Source organism: Perca flavescens, chromosome 11 (assembly GCF_004354835.1).
Source record: "Perca flavescens isolate YP-PL-M2 chromosome 11, PFLA_1.0, whole genome shotgun sequence".
Lineage (NCBI taxonomy): Eukaryota > Metazoa > Chordata > Actinopteri > Perciformes > Percidae > Perca > Perca flavescens.
The window spans coordinates 22,666,065-22,687,656 of NC_041341.1; the positions used below are offsets into that span (position 1 = coordinate 22,666,065).

A 21,592-nucleotide genomic window follows, 5' to 3' on the forward strand; every position below is an offset into this window, starting at 1 on the left:
GCATTTGTACCGTACTTGAGTATTTCCATTAATACATTTTAAAATGAAATATTTTAAAATTTACTCCTTTTTACTCCACTACATTTAGTTATGGTGCAGTTAGATTAGCAATGCGAAAAAAACTAATACGCAATGATTTATTATAGGTTAAGATACCCAGCAGTACATAAAGTAATAAAAAATAAGCCCCATCCTGCAAAATAAGTGTCACGCATGCATCACTAATTATAATCCAGTGATAAAAATGTATTCTGAAAAGGGCCATTCTGAATAATGATTTGTTTTACTTATGAGTGGAGAGTTTTCTGATAACATCACTGGTCAGCTATGTGAAACCACTGCTCAATTAAGATAGGAAACGAAATGTCTGTAGATGTTAGAACTGTAATAGCAAGATCGAAACCAGATGGATCAATGATATTTTTAGATAAAGGCTATTCATATCCTTCTGTATTAAAGACCCTTTCAAGTGTTGTTTAATGAATTGTCTAGGGTTGACAGCCAATGTAACAGTTGAATACCACCTGCTTTTTTATTTTTAACCAACCTATTGTAGGTCTTCTTTATTTTTTCCACATTCTACTGCTGAAGTTTGTTTTTTTGCCAAGTGTTATTCTTTAAATATGTCTCAAATATCCAAACAATCACATAATAAGGTTTACAGAAAATGTGAAAACAAAGTAGAAATATAGTCTTAAACTACAAAAACAAAACTACAAAAACTACGAATAACACTGGATGAATTGATTATGAAAATTGTTGTGCGTACATTAGGCCTACTGAATAAATGTATTTAGTGCTTCAGGTCCCATATGAAAAAATATCAACTTTCAATGGTCCTAACAGCAAGCATATCAGCATCTTGCCTGTAAACTATTTTTCTACAAAGGGTTTAACCACTACGTTCCAACATGCATATAGGGCTGGTCACTCTACTTGCATCAATTGAGAGGTTAATAATTGTGGGCACAGATTTGCTATTTTAGTGCTGCCTTTGATGCGACTGATCATAACCTCTTAATTTGTCAACTTATTTGTCACACACACACACACACACACACACACACACACACACACACACACACACACACACACACACACACACACACACACACACACACACACACACACACACACACACACACACACACACACACACACACACACACACACACACACACACACACACACACACACACACACGATAAGTTTGTAATAAAAAAAAATATGAATGAGCTTCCTGCTGGGCTATTAAATATAAGTGATCTGGGACAAGGTTAAATAAAACATTTTATTAGGTGCAACAATATATATTACACAGTTAATTAGGAATATCAAACGCAATTATAAAAACAAATCTGTAATCTACAAAAAAACCTGTTTAACTTTCAAATAACTTCGGTTTGCTTCGATTTCTCTTTGATTTGCCAGTTGGTGCTTTGATCAAAGCTTGTGCTGTTGGCAAAGAAAGACAGAAGATTACAAACTACTGTATTTAAAATAAAAGTTTACCAGTATGTAGACACCCCCCATGCTCCCCTTACCAGCCATATTACGAGCCTTTGCCTCTGCCAGATGCTCTTTCACCTCCAGAATTTCAGCACCGAGGCTTCTTGCCTTGTTTGTGACGCGCTCACACCTTTCCTGCAAATCATTCCTTTGATTTCTTGAAGAGATTAAATATACAGTGAAATCGTTATCAGACAACAAGTTTGGTTTATGCAGGGTAACTCTCTCTCTCTTCTCTCTCTCTATGCTTGTAGCGCAGCACATTACCTGTCTGCAGAGGCTTGACCATTCAGTTGTTCAGAAAGGTGCCTTTCCTCTTGCAGTAGATGACCCAGATGCTGCAACGCATCAACAACTCCACTGTTTTCCCTCATCAAATCCACTCTCCGCTCAGTTTCTCTGGTACTGCAAATGAGAACAGGACTCATAAGAAAATATGAATGAACAAAGTCAACACTGTATGATGTGATAGTAGTCTATATAGGGCCTTAAGTAGAAGTATTGTTTTGACAACTTTAAGTGAAGCTATCAACTGTTGGGTAACAGGCTGAATAAAAGCAACTCAGGTTCATAATGTAAAAAAGGATTTAGATTCACTTCCTTGAAGGGTGAAAGAAAACATCCAATAGGCCTACATCTTGTTCACTACAGACATTCTGATAGGGATAGAAGATCCATCTGGGCCATATTGCCAAGCCCTAAGGGCCCCAGCCTTGTAACATTCATCCAAGAGTATGGACAATGAAATAATAAAGTTAAACAAACTAAACAGCAAAGAGAAAAACACTTCACTTTGGCTTACAATGGCGTTTATAACACTGAGATGGCAACTGTCAATTAGCGCCACAGTAAAATGTGAAATGTTAAACCTTAATTCACACATGGGCCGAACCATAAAAGTTCAATACTGATAACCATAGACATAATGCTGATAACCACCTTATGGATAATCACCGTGTGACGTAAGCAAAAACGTAACAGGCAGGATACAGGTGCAAAAGACAGAAAGTGTTTTACATTCTAATCCTGAGACCAAATTCTCCTCAACTCAAGTTAACCAATCCAACGCTACATATAGACTTTAATAACGGTAACGTTACCATTGAATAATCTCTTCCTCAGCACGAAGTGTTTTCTGCTGGGCCTCCACCAGTTTGCGAGTGCTTTCTTGGATGGCATTCTGCAGCTCTTTGACATGATCCTGCGAGAGGGGTGAATACCCACGTGAACATACCATACTTCGTTTTTTAACAAAGATGCAATAATACTCACTTTGCCAACATTAATGTAACGTTAAATGTAATTGTCCTTGGTCATTCGTAACGTAGTGACGTATTTCGTTGTAGCCACACACATCAAACTTTGCAAATTTAGGCTAGCTAATGTTAATTAACGTTATACCTAGCTAGGTTAGGCTAGCTTCGAGTTGCGTCAACCTACCGTAGAATTTCCGTGTTCTGACAGAAATGTATGGCCAGAAAATGCGGTCATTATATAATGTGTAAAGTGTTTCTTAAAATCTGTGCCAGGACCTGCCGTACTCGTAGTATTCGTCATTTGTCTTAGCAGGTAATCGTCTTTGTGTCGCTTTATATAAAGCACTTCCGGACGATGTGTCAGAGCCCGGATAGCTCAGTCGGTAGAGCATCAGACTTTTAATCTGAGGGTCCAGGGTTCAAGTCCCTGTTCGGGCGGTAGATTTTTTTTTCTTTTCACAACGTATTGAAGATGAGAATATGTTATTAACACATGGTTTTTGCGAGTGCTATTTATCATATGAAATTAGAAGCGCGGCATAGTAACTGTTGGTAAACTTAACTTCAGTAGAAAGAAAACACCACTCCTGTTAAATGTATAAGAAATCCAAAGCCTAAAATTGCCCAAAAACCTGTGCCAAACATTAAACCATTTAATTTAAAACTAGTCATTGAAGTGGAGCTGTTATTACCCACAGTGAAACCTCACATTATCCTACTGTTGGAGTTGTTGTTTATGAATGAATCAAACTAATTTGGGGATTAAACTTACTCATAAACAAACAACAGTAACCTATAATTTACCTGAGATAATCATGGGTATTATCTCTGGACAGTGACTGGAAACGCCTATAAAGCTAGGTGTTTGTGCAGGGAAAATGGCAACACTGAAGGCATCAGACTGGCAAAGATGGAGCGGATTATCGTCTTGTGCCTGGTTTCTAACTGTCTCTCGGCGGTACATGCTCAGGTAAATATGCATGGGATTGGAATGGGACTGCGAACAGACTGCACCAGAATTTCAAAAAACTTTGTCTGTCTTTGTTTTGCAGACATTTTTGTTCAGCCCAAAATGGGGCCCCATTGGCTATAAAGGTAAATGCAATTTGGAATGGATCTAAATGTTAATGTAAAACAGCAGTAAAAACACATGCGCTGACTAAAAACTCTCCTTTTTAAGAACGTGAAGAATATGATGGGACAGCAATGGACGAAATCATTAAAACTAATGAGTTCCAAGGTAAATTGCACACAATTTATTTGCATTTTTTGCAGTTTACACAACATGCTCTAACAAATGAGCTCCTGTTGCCATGTCCAGAATGATTTTATTTTCCATGATTTCTGTCTTAGCTTCCCGAATCATAGACGGCACTACCAGTCTCCGAGACGGAGACATTGCTGTTTCTTCTGGAAGGCGCTCCAAAGTCTGCTTCGCCCGTAGCTGCCTCTGGTCTAAGTCAGTGGATGGACATGTCTATGTTGCATATAGGCTCTCACCTGAATACTGTACGTCATTTTAGTTTTCTGTGTAAAAGTGTAAACAAATGCAATACATTACAGTCTGATACTTTTTTTGATTCACCAACTTTGTATTTGGTGATTTATGAATGGTCTCTTCTCTGTCCACTGTGTCTAAACAAATGACCAGCTGAAATTGAGACAAAGCTGATAAAGAAAGGGATGGAGAGCATAGAGAAAGGTACCTGTGTGCGGTTTGTTCCCCGGACTCACCAGCGAGACTACATCGACATCCAGCCAAAGTCTGGGTGAGAGCATTTGCTTGGAAAGTTTGATCCCTGCAGTCTTTGTTTTCAAAATGTTACTCCATTTTTTTTTTCCTGTGTGGAAGAAATGTGAAATGGGAGAGTTGAATAGCAGCAGTTTGTTTTGTTGAAATATAATAATTATAAGAAATATATAATCTAAATGGGTAAACCTTCAATTATCATTTAATATTTACTTTCCTCCTCTACGGTACAGCACTAAACTCACTCCTTGAAAGTTGTTCTAATGATATGTTCTGTGTGTGTGTGTGTGTGTGTGTGTGTGTGTCCAGGTGTTGGTCCTACCTTGGTACGCGTGGTGGAAGACAGACCGTGTCTCTCCAGAGCCCTGACTGCCTCCGGGTTGGAGTGATTTCCCATGAATTCATGCATGCCCTAGGCTTTGTGCACGAGCAGTCTCGCTCTGACCGGGACAACTATGTCACCATCATGTGGCCGAACATTTGGAGGGGTAAATTTAAAGGGACGGGAAGGGGGGTTGGCATTGGCTAATGAGTTCTCTACAAATGGTAAATTGAAGAATATTTATAATCAACTGCATTCTACACCAATTTTTTGAAACAAAGATGTAAAATGCTCAACTGTATACAAAAACAACAAAAATCCAAATGATTACTCACAAATATTTAGATTAAAATATTTTCTGATTTCCATCAGATCGGTTAAGGAACTTTGAGAAGTTTAAGACTGACAGTCTGGACCTACCATATGACTATGGCTCAATCATGCACTTTGGGATGTAAGTAATAATTACATGTAGATCAATCAAGATATTATAATGTGGCTTATGTCTTATGCTATAACATGGATATGTTTAGGTATGCCTACTCTCAGGATGGGCAGCCAACCATCATTCCTAAGAACAGCCACAACAGCAAGGACATAAAGCTGGGCCAGGCATCGACTCTCAGCCACATTGACCAGATGAAAATCAACAAGCTTTATAAATGTGGTTGGTACCGAACATCCTAACTAACCTCCAGTAATTATGTCAGAGCTAGTAACTGTATTGCAAAATGGGCAAATATAACCTTGTCACCTTTTCTGTCTCTCTCTACGCAGGTGCCATGGATGAATACTAATCAAACTGATTAAATGTGAAACAGGAATGTGATAGCTAATATAATAAACGGATCTAAATCATGGAAACAATTTCAATAAAGACTGATTCAAGCTTTCTATTAGCATTTTCTCTGTATGTGTTTAAACAAGACATGTCGCTGATGTTGAAAATGAGCGGGGGTGTTTGTGTTGTTATAGTAAAGAGACAAGTATTCATCCAAGTGTCCTTATCCGCCCAGTTTATACAGCATGTGTCATTTAAAAAAAATCAGTAACAGATTATTTGAATTTGAAGAAAATGTAACTTGCATGCATGCTCGCCTGCAGTTTTGGAAGAATTAAAGTATGGGTCATTTGATCACAATTAAAGGAAAAATAGATCGAAGTGTGTTTTAATCAGAGGAAGACTAAATAAAATACCTTGCTTGATAAAGAGCCAATTTGTGGTATGGCAAGAATGTATCCATACTTGAAACCATGCACCCTTAACTCAGATACAGCAATATTATTGTATTATTCTTGCAGTGACACAGGCAACATTTCATAAACAGCCAACAGATGGGATTCTTTATTCAGTCATTGCCCTTCAAATTGGCCCCTTGATAAAAAAGGAATAATATTTGTAGAAGGATAAGGGTTTGTTTTTATGTATTTACCTACGTGACAAAATAATTGTTGTCAAGATAGTTATCAACTGATAGTTTATCACAAAATCACTGGTTACCAGTACAGTCAGACACAAATTGCTGGTCTGTTGGAGTGGGTGGACAGTTATTCTCCCAATAGCAACTGCTGAGTTGTAGTACATCCAAAAGCAAAACACCTTCGTTTCTGAAAGTGCTGAATCTTACATGTGCTAAGTACTGGGCACAAGTGAAGGTCAGCATCAGGACCACCTGTTGCGGATCAGCAGTGGAATTGAGTAAATTACACACGTTGGATGATGAGGGGTCTTTAATCATGCTTCAACATAGAACATGTGCCCTATCAGTAGAAAGCAGTGGAGGAGAAGTGGGTATATATATTCAGTGGAGGTGAGGAGTTCATTTAGCTCTTAGCGCACTGGAAGACTGTGGACTGAAACTGGTTTACCAAGCTGAAACACAAGAATGCATTCTACCATGATCCTTCTGGGTGTCTGGTTTGGCTTGCTGACTCAGGTGTATACTCTACCTGTTAAGGTCAGTACCAAAATAACTTATTTTAGAGCAAATGCCCCTTTTAGTCTTGTCATGCTTTGCAACTAAATGTATTATAATGCACCTTTGTATTACAGAATTCTACTGGAGTGCATGAGGGAAAAGTAAGGTTAAAAAGGAAATACTCAGGTGGGCTCTGGAAAAAGTTATCTTACATGCATGTAAATCATACTCTTCATTTTAATAATAATGGAAAATGAGGGAGATTTGCATGTCTTTGTTTTTGTGTTCAGATGAAATTACAGACCGTGATGAAATGAATGCAATGGATCAAATCCTGGAAATCAATAGCAGTAAGTCAGCTGTACATGATATGAAATTGTGCTGATTTAAGTAGTTATATGTTTTTTTAGAATACCCTGGACTCAATTAAGGGATTTTTCTCATCAGGGTTGCGAGCCCCCCGAGGACTGTCAATCAGAGATGGAGATATTGCTGCGTCATACGTACGGAGTGCAATAACCTGCCCTGGCAATGCCTGTCTGTGGTCTAAATCAGTTGATGGATTTGTTTATGTTCCCTTCATAATCTCTCCACTATATGGTATGAATCTAAAGATGTAAAGAGGTGTTGCAAATGCATTGGGAGTCAAAATCTTTCTGTTTAACTCAAAAGTTGTTGTTTTTTTTGCTGTAGATGACATGGACAGAATCACTATAGAAACTGGGATGCAAGACATTGCCGCTGGAACATGTATTAAATTTGTTCCACGCACTCATCAAGTCAGCTTTCTTGATATTCAGCCTAGATATGGGTGAGCATGACTTTTTGTCTTGAAATTCACCGCGTATATACAGTAGTCTCGCATTGCCAGACCTATCTCCACAGCGCTGCAGAGGATGATTCTTATGAGGTGATTTTGCTAATGTGATGATGACACGTCATTTCCGCTTTTGTACCCCAAGCTGCTGGTCGTTCCTGGGGCAGACTGGAGGAAGCCAGATCCTGTCACTGCAGACGCCTGGGTGCATGTGGTCAGGAGTGGCTGCCCACGAGTTCATGCACGCCCTGGGCTTTGTACATGAGCAGTCTCGCTCAGACCGTGACCACTATGTCTCAATTGTATGGAAAAACATAATGCCAGGTTTGGATGAATGATTACCTCCCAACATTGTGTCATTGCATTCAGAAAGCCCAGTCCACAAAGTTAGTCCTTTCCTCACCAAATGAGTTTTGTGTTCTATCTTTTATGTTTTTACAGATCACATTCATAACTTCAGGAAACAGGTGACAAACAATCTCAATAGTCCATATGACTACAACTCTGTCATGCATTATGGAAGGTGAGCTGCTCTTTGAGGCAACATCATTTTTGGTTTTGCATGTTTGGCTGGGGTGTCACAATACCATATACTTAATTTCTCTCTCCAGATATGCCTTCTCTGAAGATGGTGGACCAACAATAATCCCCAAACCAGATCCTTACATTCCAATTGGCCAGCGAGATGGACCCAGTAATCTAGATCTTCATAAAATAAACATCCTATATAACTGTGGTAGGTGAATTTACACAAATCCGGGTTTAAAAAAAAACTTTCTTTCATTCAAAATGAGTGATTACATTTTCTCTCTACTCCCCACTACAGGTGTCAATGAGTAACTGGATCCAAAGTGTTATTATTCAGGTATATTATGTTGTCAGCGGTGTAAAGTGGTTAATTGTAACTTGTGGTCTTTAGTAGATTAAATGGGCAACATTACTTTATAGCAATTTCATCTTTCTGTATTAGTATTTTCAGTTATCACAGATTATAGTCTGTACTTTTAGATTGTGTTAGTCAGTTCTGGGTAAATTTTACTAATCTGGGATACAGATAAAGTGAAATAAAGGGGAAAGTAAAAATTAAAAGCTGTTTTTCTCTAAAATAGCTCAAATCAGCATACATTTTTACGTGCCTGCTGCTGCCAATTAGGCCCCGTCCACACGTACCAAAACGATCTTTGCACAAAAAAACGTTTCCGTGTGGTCGGCCCCTTAGATCACTGCATCCAATCTCTGAATTAGTTTGTCTCATTTTCTGCCTCCTTCTCAGCTACTTCTCACTTTGAATAAAGAAAATGCAACAGTAATGTAATAGAGTAATAGTTTGTTTTACACATTTGTAGCTGAAACAAGAGGCTTTTTAAAGACTTAATTAGGAGAATTTCCTCGACACAAGGGGCACTTCATCCAGTTTATCAGAAATAAATCCCTCCTGCACCTGATATTCTAAACTGAATTGGTGGCTTTAAAAAGTTGAAATAGGCTACCCAGAATGTATGAAAGATGTGCAGCACTTTATGGTTTGAATGGAGTTTTGAGTGTAAGTCCAGCATTTCTGTGTAGGATCCCGCTTATAACTCAAAAGCCACAGAAATGTCACTTAATTGGTCTTTTTATATTTAGTGCAGTTTTATCTGCCAATCTCCTGTAGCAAAATCCCAGCACTAAAAACCTAGACCTTGAATCCTGTTGTAACCGTGCAACAAATTCACAAAAAAAACTGCTGATCCAGGGTAGCCTACAAGCGGCCGAAATGGGCTTCCTTAGGAGGGTGGCTGGCGTCTCCCTTAGAGATAAGGTGTGAAGCACCGTCATCCGTGAGGAGCTCGGAGTAGAGCCGCTGCTCTGGTAAGGATGCCCCCTGGGCGCCTCCCTATGGTGTTCCAGGCACGTCCAGCTGGGAGGAGGCCTCGGGGAACACCCAGGACTAGGTGGAAGCAAGGATTATATCTCCAACCTGGCCTGGGAACGCCTCAGGATCCCCCAGTCAGAGCTGGTTAATGTGGATCGGGAAAGGGAAGTTTGGGGTCCCCTGCTGGACCCGATACCGGATAAGCGGACCAAGATGGATGGATGAACTGCTGATCCATCTGACAGTGGTAATAATAGTAGCCTAGGTCTATAAATAAATGATAATAATTATCATCTGACAGTGGTAATAATAGTATAAATGCATTTAAACTTGTATTACCACTGTCAGATGGATCCCTTCAATATAGATCAGACATAGGCTACAATTTTTACCTTTTCAGTACCTTTATTAAAATTTCAAATCAGCATGTCGTGAACAACTACCTTCTCAGGAGGGAAGAGGGAGAACTTTTAGGAAGGCCAGGTCTAAGAGGGATCCCCTACCACGACTAAGCATGTTTTTAAAGGTTCTTGATCGAAAACTGCCTCTTTTTCTTTTAACCTTTAGGGAACGTTCCCTGAACAGAGGTTCAGAAAACCTACAGGGAACGTTCTGTGACGGTTCTCTGAAGGTTTAAAAAAATAACCTTTAACCTTTGTAGGCCTATGTCTTTTTTTAAAAGACATGCAGAGAACTTTTAGAGAACATTCAGAGAATGTTCCTGGAGGTTCTCAAAAGGTTTTCTGCAATCCCTCCTGCCCGCTTTTGGGAGGAGAGAGACGGTACAGAACTTATAACCATTGTAGGACCTCAAAAATCAAGGGCAGCAACAGAGACTCGGACAAGAGCGGGACCGAACAGTGCTCTAAACCCGGTTTGCAGTATAACTTTTATCGGTTGATCTTAGCTTCAATAGCCGCTGAAAATATCGGGACCTCAGGGTGCTCTGAATCTGACCTAAACCCTTTCTCGATAAAAATTTAAATGTAAAGGCCGCTAAACGCGAAGGGATGGAGGGCATTTGGCGCTAGGGTCTGCGAAGGCTAAATTCGAGCTGCTGCAGCGGCTAACTGAAGTCCCTCTTCACCACTCAGCTACGACCACAACTATGTAATTCTGTGAGAAACACTGTACTTAATACATGTTTAATGTATAATCACTATCCAAAATGTTGCCCTAAGAGCCTATAGAAGATGTGTATTGTATTTTGATACAAAAAAATAAAAACAAGTGAAATTAATGAATGTGATGTGTTTTATTTAGCAAAATTACATTGTGTTGTTCTATCCTATCCAATATTTTCAGCTTTTATCCAACAGCCATAAGTGCATTGACTAATGCTGCAAAAGTATAGTTCCTACCACTAATCTACCTCAATAGGGCTATGTGCAATTTTTAAATGTGGATGCCTGTATGAGTGTGTCTCCCATGTGTTTTTTAGAATTAATATAATATGTTTGCAGTAGTAGCTTTTTTTACTATGTATTTATTATTTATTATGGTATATGGCTACCTCATAGATGTTTGGCACTGAAAAGGACTGCACTTAATTTCGTTGTATATGTTACAATGACAATAAAGATATTCTATTCCTATATTTCTAAACAGACTTTCTATGCTGTATTCTGATAAAATCCCCTGGGTCCCCCGGCCCTGTGCCACCCCACTTAAAAAATCCTTAAATTACCCCTGATCGCACATTCTCTTTTTTATACATTTAAAAAATAGGTTATTGAGTATACCCTATATGAGATACGAATGTGCCCATTGAGCAATATATATCGTTAATGGTAGTGAACTTCAATTTCCAGTATTGCAATCTCAATACCACCTCCTAGCTCATTGTTCCCTACATTGTGTTTCAGTTTACTGTTATTAGGATATACAGAGTCCGATTGGGAATATGGACCTAACTTTTAAAAGTCGTTAATTCGTTAAGGACACTATCAGTAGGCTATATTATGGAGGAATGTAACTAGTAGTTAACGTTACTTGCCCACCGCATGGCATCTGCATCTATCCATTCTGCGCAGGGGGAGGGGTTTAGCGTAGTCGCTCGCTGCTGCAGCACACAGAGACACATACATACACACACACAAGCATACGTACCGTTGTAGCTAATTGTAGCTAGCTGGTTAGCGCCGCGCCATAACAATCTGTCATTGCAATATATTCAGTGGCACTAAAAATGAGCGATAATGACAAAGGTTACGGCGAGCGGGTACGTATGAGCTTTATGAAAGCGTTGTAACGTTTTAATGGAGCTAAATGATTCGGTTGTTTAGAAATGTCTTCACATTGTGTTGGCTAACGTTAGCTAGCTAACTATCCAGTCTAAATATATCCCTGGATTATCTTTATTTTATAAAACATGAATATGCCAATTTGTAAGTTGGATTTGCTAATATTAGACGACTAAAATGAGCTCCAGGTAATGTAACGTTGACGTTACAGTAAATAATAGCGTCTGCTAATATCCGTTAGTTAAGCTAGCTAGCGATAGCTGTGTTAGCTAGCTAACGTTAGGCCACAGACCGCAATGTTTATGCTAACTTTAACCAAACAAATTATTAAAAGCTGCGGTTAAAATGAGTGGTTCAATGTATATCGTGTAATATTTGAGGGCATACATTTACCTAACGTTACGTTAGCAAATGGCGCAGAAACTAAACGGGCTTTTACACCGCCGCCCGGTAACTCGCCGCCTCCAGTCATTTCAATGAGGGGAAGGCGGCATAGGCGAAGCGGTTTTGATTCTGTCTTTGGGGTATGAATGGACCTTTTTCACAGCAGACATTTTGACTTGTCATAGTAGGAAAAGCACAGCTGAAATTGATAACCTTAACGATGGCTCAATTCCATCAAGTGTCCCAGTAAGCTATTTCAGTGAGTCAGCATGAATAATACCAGGGCCTCTCCTAAGTGGAATGCATATGCATATATCTATGAGTGGAATGCAGCCATCATCAATGGTTTGGAATACACCTGTGCTTTTCCTACTATGACATATCAACATGTCTGCCGTGAAAAAGGTCTTATAGACCGAGTTCACTGTGCCGCAGAGCTGGGCAATATGGAGAAAATCAAATATCCCGATAATTTTGACCAAATACCTCCATATTGCAACGATATTGTAGGGTTGACTATTGGTGCTTTCACAATATTTACACAATGAGATTTGTAATAAATAATCATCAGTAAAGTGGGTTTAATGACAAACGTTACATGGGTAATGGCAAACAATAGAAAAGCTAAAACAGTCTAATAAATTCAGAATAATCAGTTTTCTGTAATGTAGCCTGTAAAACTAGGAAAAGACAACACTTATATCATATTACGGTTACAATATCCAAAATCTGATATCTAATCTTGTATCATGATGTCAATATATTATCGATATATTGCCCAGCCCTACTGTGCCGAACTTCTGGTGGTAAACATCAGGCAGCAGGAACCATTTTTAAAAACGCTTTGCTTTTTTGGGAAACTTTGGGCCGTTTCCCACGCACCACGTGAACGTGTCCACAGTCGGTGTCATTTCCACGCTTCCCATTCATTGTTTATTTAAGCAGCCGGACAATACATTCTTGTAAGTTTTCAAACCAGCTACAAAGTTGGTCCATTTTGAAATCTGGGAGCAGACCGTGAAGCCTTCATCAAATCAGGTGCAGCCCTCGCGGTTATCGCAAGGTGTAGCCTGTTTTCTTTGCTTGTCAGTGGTCATTGAAGAGAAATTGATAACTGCCAGTGGCAAGCCCATCAGGCGTCCAATGCTGGGAAGGGGGATTATTCCATGGTCAAAAAACACCCCTGTAGACACGTTTGGTACATAAGTGTGCTGTAACTTGCCGCCTCTTGTCGTTTCAGTGAGGGGAAGGCGGCCGAGGGGAAGCGGTTTAGACCCTGGCGGTAGGGGTATGAAGCAGTTGCCACCCACATGAACGAGCCCAGATTTTGCTCCGCGCCCAGAGTTCAGCGTGCTGAACTTCTGGTGGTAACTGCCGGGCAACAGGAACCTCTTTTTAAAAGAGCTTTGCTTTTTTCGAAAATGCTCTTCCCGGTAGACGTCGGTCAGGGCGGTTGTCATGTGGCGGTGTAAAACCAGATTCTGGTTAATTCTTCAGAAGAAATACGTTAATTGGAACTGACTGGTAGTAAATTGCATTTAGAGATGGAAGATAGGATCTCTGTTGAGTGATGTGAATTTACATTTGCTTACATTAATACTAAATTGTCATTATGGTATCTCTCATTTTGGGTTTGGGCATGGGTACTTTCTGTAAAATGAAGCAACATAATGTTATTGAACAACAATGTAAAATGAACGGCCTCAAGATGTCATTTTATTCATTTGCATTGACTCGCACATTCAGCCTTCGTGTTTTTTTTTTTTTTTACTTTAATAAATAAGTTTAAAAGTTTGTTTGTGCCACCGTGTTTGCGTTTAAGCAGTTTCTCTTTGAAGAAAATGTGTCTTTACTCTTGATAAATCTCCAGCTTACTCCCAAGATTTAATGCCAGCATCATCACTCCTGGTAATGCAAGTCAATACAGATGGGTGGCAGAAGCATCTTGAGGTTGTTTGGGCTACATTAAACTGAGATTTGTGTGTGTTTTTTTTAAATGAAGACAATGTTGGTGGGGTTTAATCTTGAATAGGTTATTCACATTCAGTGGTTTGAAATACACTTGAATGCCTTAGATGCCACTTGTCAGAAATGATGTCTGCAGCGTCTATTTAATATGGAAAACAATGTATTTATTGCAACAACAAAAAATGTAAAGCTAAAACTGAAAAGTAATCATGGCTCATTTTGTACTGACTTGTAAATGTATAGGACTGGTCTGAGGCTGAGTCTAACTAAAAGTGGCCGAAAGGACATTAACAGTGAATGTAGAACCACTGAAAGTGAAATATTGTAACATAAAGAAATTGTATTATGTGGTCTTAAACATTCCAATGCATGTCATAAGATTATACACATTAAAAGTTGAATGCGGGTGCAGTTTTAATTGTAGTCATAAATTCTTCATCCTTTTCTTTTTCATAAAGGTTAAGATTGGACGAAGAAAATGCGGAAGAAGTCCACTTTATTTTCAATAATATGAAGCTCAGATGTGTGAAGCTGAATTGTTGAATGCATGCTAAAACATGACGAGGGAAGAAGTATGGGCAGTGTGAGATGGGGGAAGTAAGAAGAAGTAAAACAATTGAAGAAAGAAGAATAATGTGAAGTAATGAAGTTACAGAAATGAAGTTAAGGAAGTAATCTGGATAAGGCCACCCACTAAGTAATTTTCTGGTCTGTTTGCGTGCATGTTCTTGTTATTTTATACAACAGTTTAAATCATTACACTTTTACACAACTGACAAATTTCTGTTTTTTTTTTCATCATGTTGACAATTTAATTATATTGATTAATGTAATCCTATTGATGTCATATTATCCATGGCTACAAAAATAGCATTAACCTGCATTCCTAATCCACAAACCTAAATTCAGTTTTTCTGTACTTTTGACAGGATAGTCTTAATTACTAAATAGAATTTTTTTTTTTAGGCACATTTCTCATTTTGTCCTCTCATTGGTGCTGACAAGAGGTGTGTTGGTGTGTGTGTGGTTCGTTAGGAGTCTCGCTCTGCATCCAGGAGTGTGAGTCCTCGGGGCTCTAGGAAGTCTGCAAGCCGCTCCCCAGCTCGGTCGCCTGCCCGTTCAAAAGAAGGCTCCCGCCACTCCCGCTCCAAATCCCGGTCCCGGTCAAAATCTGGGTGAGTGAAAACATTTTTTGTTTTTTAAACTCCACCCATGCCAGTTGACAGACTGGATATGTAGATGCGTGCTCATTGAACAAATATGAACGTTGAAGTGTTTCTGTCTATACAGGTCCCACTCTCACCGTGGCTCACGGAGACACTATAGCCGATCTCGATCCCGCTCAAGGTCCTACCGCCGCCGATCTCACAGTAGGTCCTACAGTGGAGAGCGCCGACGCCGGAGTCATAGCCGCTCACCGATGTCCAACCGCCGCAGGCACATCGGTAACCGAGTAAGTGCTCAATGGCCGTTTTTAAAAATCAGTCAGCTTTGCTTATGTTCTTTCTGCATAATGTATGAAAATATTCATCCTAGATCCTAAACACTACTATATAATGATTCAGAATTTAATACTAAAGAAACTTTTTGTTTTGATTATGAAGGACTCTTCAGAACTGTAATATCTTTACAACCACAGGCTAATCCAGACCCAAACGGTTGCGTGGGAGTGTTTGGCCTGAGCTTGTACACCACGGAGAGGGATCTGAGGGAAGTCTTCTCTAAATATGGCCCCCTGGCGGATGTCTCTATTGTGTATGACCAGCAGTCGAGGCGTTCCAGGGGCTTTGCTTTTGTGTACTTTGAGAACACCGGTGATGCCAAGGAGGTATAAGAACATGAGTTGGAAAAGAAATATTTTCTGGGTCTAAAGAGGTGATTAATATGTATTTGTATGTTCAGGCAAAGGAACGAGCAAACGGCATGGAGCTGGATGGTCGTAGGATCAGGGTAGACTTCTCCATCACAAAAAGACCTCACACCCCAACCCCTGGAATCTACATGGGCCGACCCACATAGTAAGGCATCTAAAACATACTGTGTTTGTGTGGAATAATTAGACAATCTACCAAAGATAAAGATGAATGCTTATAATTTCTTAAGTAAAACTTCGGAGTGGTTTTCTTACAAATAGAAGGCCGTATTTGGAGCTAATATTACTGTATTTATTTTGGACCCAAGGTTTTGGGCCAATTTTGACAGTGTTATTCAATCTACTACTAACAAATATGGACATCAAAATCATCCAATTTGTTAGGTGGAAAGGCTCACTGATGTTTGAATGCCACACAGCCGTACTATAGTCACTAGTGTTATCACAAAAATGACAAAAAGCATAATATTGGGAAGGTGGATCAGTAGTGAATCGATTCAGCCCTGGGTGCTTTAATTTGCTTTAATTAACGTGACAAATTTAGCTGGAAAAGAATTTTAGTTGTGTAATTATAGAAGAGGTGAGTAATCACTTTGTCTAGAACTGTATGTGTAATGTCATAAACAGAAATTGTCTTATTAATGAATAACCTTGACCTAAATTTATAATAACCTACCGTAAATATATTTAAAAGAAAGTTATAAAATAAATGCAAAATTGAGCCCTTCCAACTTCCAGGTACATTTAGTTTGTTTAAACTGTACCAGATACAGAGGTCAGTCAGGTGGAAATAATTACTTAATATAATTAATATAATAACCGATTTGGTGAAACAGGAGCACTTACATTGGGTTTATTAAAAAAAAAAACTAAAAAACAGGTTTGATGTAAGGCATCTTGTTCCTGTTAAAAGCAATGAATAACCTTAAGACCTCGGCAAGGGAATGTTTTCATATAAATGGAAAGATCTAATTTTTTTAACTTTTTAAAATACCTGTTATAAAGTAAATTGAAAGGCTTTGAGTGTCCCACCATGGCCTGATTATATGCTTGCTAAAGCCACATACATGGCTGGATAGTTCTGCTCAGAGAGAGTATTAACAGCATCATCAGCGTTTATCGCAGACTTGAAGATACATTTCAAGTGGAGTCTCTTTGCTATAACATTAGAATAATCAGTATATTATATGTGATATGATGGGCACCTGTCTTATTAAATTGAGATGGAATGAATTGTAATAATAAAATAAAACCTAACTGTAAATCTAATTGTTAAGTAGGAAACAAAATCTGATCTTTGTATTGTCTTCTGTGTAGTGGTGGTGGTGGTGGTGGTGGTAGTAGTAGTGGAGGTAGTGGAAGTGGTCCAAGTGGTCCTCGCCGCAACTCACGAGACTATGACCGTGGATACGACCGCGGATACGACCGAGGATACGACAGAGGCGGCTATGAACGCTACGATGACAGGGATCACTACAGGTCATACAGGTGACTTATGTCAATCTTTTCAGCATAGCCTGCAGAAATGTATTCTTAACTTGTGGTGTTTCTTTTTTTAATATCCTCTGAAGTTAAAAATAAATGTGTTTAATTTTGCCTTGTTTCAGAAGGCGATCTCCGTCCCCATACTACAGAGGGGCTTATAGGTCTCGGTCCAGGTCGCGGTCTTATTCTCCCCGTGAGTCCTTTTTCATAAATGATCCACTCTTTTATTGGAGCATTCATCAGGTTGCAATGTGTCTAATGACTCCGTTTTGTTTCACAGGTCGCTATTGAACGTTGCTGTCAAGCCCCTCCACTTCCCACACACAGAAATGTTTGAGTGGAATGATTGATTTCAGAATAGATCTTCTATTTTAAGGTGATCCTCAGTGATACTCAGGTGATCACTTGCTAATGTACATGACCAGTATGTGTTAACTGAGATCAGTAGTGTCATTTGGCATGACTCAAACTGCCCCCTCATGATTTTAATTTCAAATGTATAGGCCACATCTGTCGTAAAAAATATATTAATGTTTTTATTAATGTTTTTGTATACAAATTGAGTGAATGTTCCATCTTTGAGCACATTAAAAGGAAGATGCATTTTTTCTTTCTCACTTTGACTCATGTCCTTCCTAACTATACTTTAACCATTTGCTGCTGCGAGGCTCTTATAAATGCTGTAAGATGAAGGCTTTTATACACCCTCCTTGTGTATTATATGTGCTGATTTCTACAGCATTTTAGTTCTCAACTTTAAAGTGCATGTCTTTTCTAGAGTTTTTCTGGAGAGCCATTAAACTGTCAAATCCACAAATGAATGAAGGCATGAACTCACTTATCAAGTCTAAAATGCTTTCATCTTATAAACTAAAAACTGTCAAAATGTTACCAAGCTACCAGTTAAATAATGAAAACGGTAAAGCTGGTTTTACACCGCCGGCGGTAATCTGTGCATGTTCAATACTCCTAACTGCTGTGATCAATTTCTTCCTCATTGAAGTGACTGGACCAGCAAGTTACCATGTGGCGGTGTGAAAGCTCCTTAAACTAGATTGATTTTATAACTGACACAGATTACTTGAATGAATGTGCTGAAATACATCAGTAAAGTTTCAGTTTATCTAATAACCCCTGGGGAAACTATCAAGAGAGCTACATATTCCCTTAGCCTGGTTCCACACCTTTGAATCTTTGCATGTTTTGCATCTCACATTTTTTCATTAATTCAGTGGTGTGGAACTAAAAGGCAATTCAGTCTGATTATCAGGCTAATATTCCCTGACCAGAAGCTGTAATTCTGAATCATAAAACAGGTTTAAACTAAACTATATGTGATTTGTTGGCTCTCTTTATAGTCAACAAACTTATGAGGACAACTTTTCCATTAGCAAGTGCAGCTAAATGTTAATTTCAGGTAAACTAAACTACTACTCAACATGTGGTGAAGCAAGACCTGCCAGGTCTAACATCTACCCCTGCTGGTTACACAGGAGCCCAAACAGTAATATTCAGTGATAAACTGAATGACTTGTTGGAGTCTCAGTCTATTGTAGTCTGTAGAAGCAGTTTAAAGGGTCTGTTTACCAGCACTATTAGAACAAACCTCATATATAGTGGGGACAAGCAGTTGTTTTATTTGTCCATGTTTTGAAATGGCCATTGTCCAGTCTTCCTTTACCCCAATACAAAAGAAGGGAATATATTGCATTGTGGTGCTCACAGCATTTTTTGTAATGTGAATTAACTAACCCTTTACATAATAATGATAGTATTAGCAATTAAAATGTATTAGGTATCCTGTAGTAAATATATTGATGCAATAATATATAAGATGTAGTTGAATGTAAATTGTCTTTACTGTTCTATTTTTTTTTCTTTTCAAAGTTTTAGCATATCTTTTAGCAAGTCAAATCTAACAAAAAGGAAACAATAATTTCAACTGCCAGTTCCTCAAAACTGTACTTGTGTGCAATGCTTGAGTAAATAGCTACTTTACACATTATTTTTTTTAGCTATTAATAGGACTATGTAATCTGTTATTGTACTGTTCTATCCCAAAGGGGATATGACAGTACAACCAGAAACTTGTAAGGAGGACATAAACTGTCATTTTAATTCCAAATTCAATACTAGTTTGTTTCTTATGCTGTTGTTTGAACAGCATTTGTTAACACTTAGCCTATCTCACCCCGTCTTTTTTTTATGAACATAGTTTTGTGTTTTTTTTATCTATGGTTTTATTCATGGGTATTTATTTCCTATGTTGTGGTAATCCACATTGGTTGATTAGAATGGGAGGGTGAGGGGGGGTTCTGTTAAGAAAATAAAAGGTAGAGTTAATCATTAACACAGGAAATGTGATTCAGCGGTATGATAGAAAGGAAAGCAAAAAGACACTCACACAGCTGACCACACCTTGGAAACTGCATCAGCCTGTGTCTTTCCCCCTTCTACCACAAGTCTACATGCATGTGTGCATCTGTTTAGGTCAGCAGGTCGCTCTGTGTTCCCTAAATGTCACATCCCTTTCAGTTGTGGTTCATTTTCCTTTCTGAGTGAAAATCATGTTTGGCTGGTTGCACAATTTGCTAGCATACTGACCTAATTGGGCATAACATGTTAACAAGAAAGGATGCAAACAAATCCAGAGTGTGAGGTAAATTTGATCTGACTTTTGGTTATCCACTTAGAAAAGTAAAAAAAAAAAATAGTAAAATGTAACTGATATTAAGTAAAATGGTAATTTAGTAGGCTAAAATTAAATTTCATAATTGGATGTTGTTTAAGTTACAAATCATACATTATTGTCAAGAGTTGCAAAAGTTAATATAGTAATCATTTAGTGCAGTAAATGAAATGAATGAGTCATTTATTTGAACTCTGAATAAGTCTCAGTTAGCAGCAGAGAGGCCTGCAACAACTGCGTTAGCATGTCATCAGGAAAGTAACTAAAGAGCTGTTTTGTAATTAGGCCACAGCTTGGACATTCCTCTGTTCACACACTGACGTAAACAAGGTGAGAAATGGTCGCTCCTACTGCTGGCACTCTCTCCACTACAGTAGGGTGGCAGTAATGTTCCAAGGCACAGGCTAGTCACATGTAGAAACACTCAAGTGCTGTAGCCAAAGGCTCCTCCCCTTGGTAACAGCTGTAGGTACACATACATGCATGAGCACTGCAGCCTGTCCCCCATTGCCATGCAGCTCCACAGCCCTTACATTTCAGATTTTGTTTTGAAATCCACCTTTCTTACCTATCTACCTACTTAGCTTCCCCTCCCAAACACCCAAATACACACACCTACATCACACAAAAAAAGATGCTATACCATGTCTGTAGCCTGGAGTATGAGCTCAGACTGGCTGAGTGACACTGCATAGAGGGCGCCTCCCCCATGCACAGATAAAACTGAGGGCCAGGAATCCCCTCACGTCTCCTTATCAGCATCTAAAAATAAATATTTGCTCACTTTTACACTTTGCAGTGGGATCCATTAGCACTATCCACAGTTTGAAATGCAAAGCAAAAAGTGCCATCGCCTTTAATAACATTGCGTAAAGCTGCAGGTCTGAGGCCTTTGTCAGTTGCCCTTGATATGGATTTACAACAATAATGTTTATTTCAGTGTTATTTCTACACAAGGACAGAATGTACAAGAATGGCTGTTTTGAGGTTTCACTTTCTGTATTGTTTCAATAGCCTTTATTTTCTGTTTCTTTTTTTTGACTGTGTTACAAATGTAGCTAAATTCTACAAGATCATAAATATTATCACAACTATTTTTTTTTATAGGATAATATCTCAGGCATCCATGGTGAGGTTTGGACCCCCTGCATACACCGCTCCATAAATCCATATTTCTGTGTCTCTCATAAATAAATAAAATGCACACTGTGGAGATCAGTGACACTGTTTGGGTTGACAAGTACAGTAACAACGACTTGATTTTCCGCACAGTAGCCCTTTTTTTCACTCTCCCAGCCTGGAGGGACCCAAGGCACGGCCCTTATTATAATTTGATGAAATAACCCCTCTGCTTCCTTTAAGCCCATCCCTTTGCTGAATGAACCCAGTGATCATCATGCCACTTTCATACCCCAATGTACTTTCTACGATGGAGAACCAGGAGTGAATCCACATGCACCTCCAAATGTTTTTTCTTGTGATTTTTAAGGGAGATTTTATTTAGAGGCGGTGCTTGTTGGCT

At 38.9% G+C, this 21,592-nt stretch overlaps 3 protein-coding genes and 1 non-coding gene across 7 annotated transcripts; all 4 read left to right on the forward strand.

Annotated features, from left to right (window-relative positions):
* Positions 1-2,482: 2,482 nt before the first annotated feature.
* hce2l2 (high choriolytic enzyme 2-like 2) lies at positions 2,483-5,729 on the forward strand. The gene is made up of 10 exons (XM_028591295.1): positions 2,483-2,599; positions 3,602-3,735; positions 3,818-3,860; positions 3,946-4,005; positions 4,119-4,274; positions 4,417-4,534; positions 4,825-5,003; positions 5,210-5,291; positions 5,371-5,504; positions 5,615-5,729. Exons 2-10 carry the CDS (start codon positions 3,676-3,678, stop codon positions 5,632-5,634), a joined length of 852 nt encoding a protein of 283 aa, XP_028447096.1. The 5' UTR covers positions 2,483-2,599; positions 3,602-3,675; the 3' UTR covers positions 5,635-5,729.
* Positions 3,131-3,203, forward strand: trnak-uuu (transfer RNA lysine (anticodon UUU)). The gene has a single exon. It is a non-coding gene; the product is annotated as a tRNA-Lys (tRNA).
* A 994-nt stretch (positions 5,730-6,723) lies between the features above and the next one.
* Positions 6,724-8,413, forward strand: hce2l1 (high choriolytic enzyme 2-like 1). The gene is made up of 9 exons (XM_028590456.1): positions 6,724-6,795; positions 6,891-6,942; positions 7,047-7,106; positions 7,204-7,356; positions 7,450-7,567; positions 7,719-7,897; positions 8,015-8,096; positions 8,185-8,309; positions 8,400-8,413. Exons 1-9 carry the CDS (start codon positions 6,724-6,726, stop codon positions 8,411-8,413), a joined length of 855 nt encoding a protein of 284 aa, XP_028446257.1.
* A 2,942-nt stretch (positions 8,414-11,355) lies between these two features.
* Positions 11,356-17,998, forward strand: tra2b (transformer 2 beta homolog). 4 transcript variants are annotated; one of them, XM_028591676.1, is made up of 9 exons: positions 11,363-11,649; positions 14,482-14,720; positions 15,059-15,198; positions 15,314-15,476; positions 15,663-15,851; positions 15,926-16,041; positions 17,214-17,384; positions 17,504-17,574; positions 17,662-17,998. In XM_028591676.1, exons 4-9 carry the CDS (start codon positions 15,444-15,446, stop codon positions 17,670-17,672), a joined length of 591 nt encoding a protein of 196 aa, XP_028447477.1. In that variant the 5' UTR covers positions 11,363-11,649; positions 14,482-14,720; positions 15,059-15,198; positions 15,314-15,443; the 3' UTR covers positions 17,673-17,998. The 4 variants fall into 4 exon arrangements, with proteins under 4 accessions (XP_028447473.1, XP_028447474.1, XP_028447477.1 ...); XM_028591672.1 differs by lacking the exon at positions 14,482-14,720 and having other exon boundaries at positions 11,356-11,649; XM_028591673.1 differs by lacking the exon at positions 14,482-14,720 and having other exon boundaries at positions 11,356-11,649; positions 17,217-17,384.
* Positions 17,999-21,592: the final 3,594 nt, after the last annotated feature.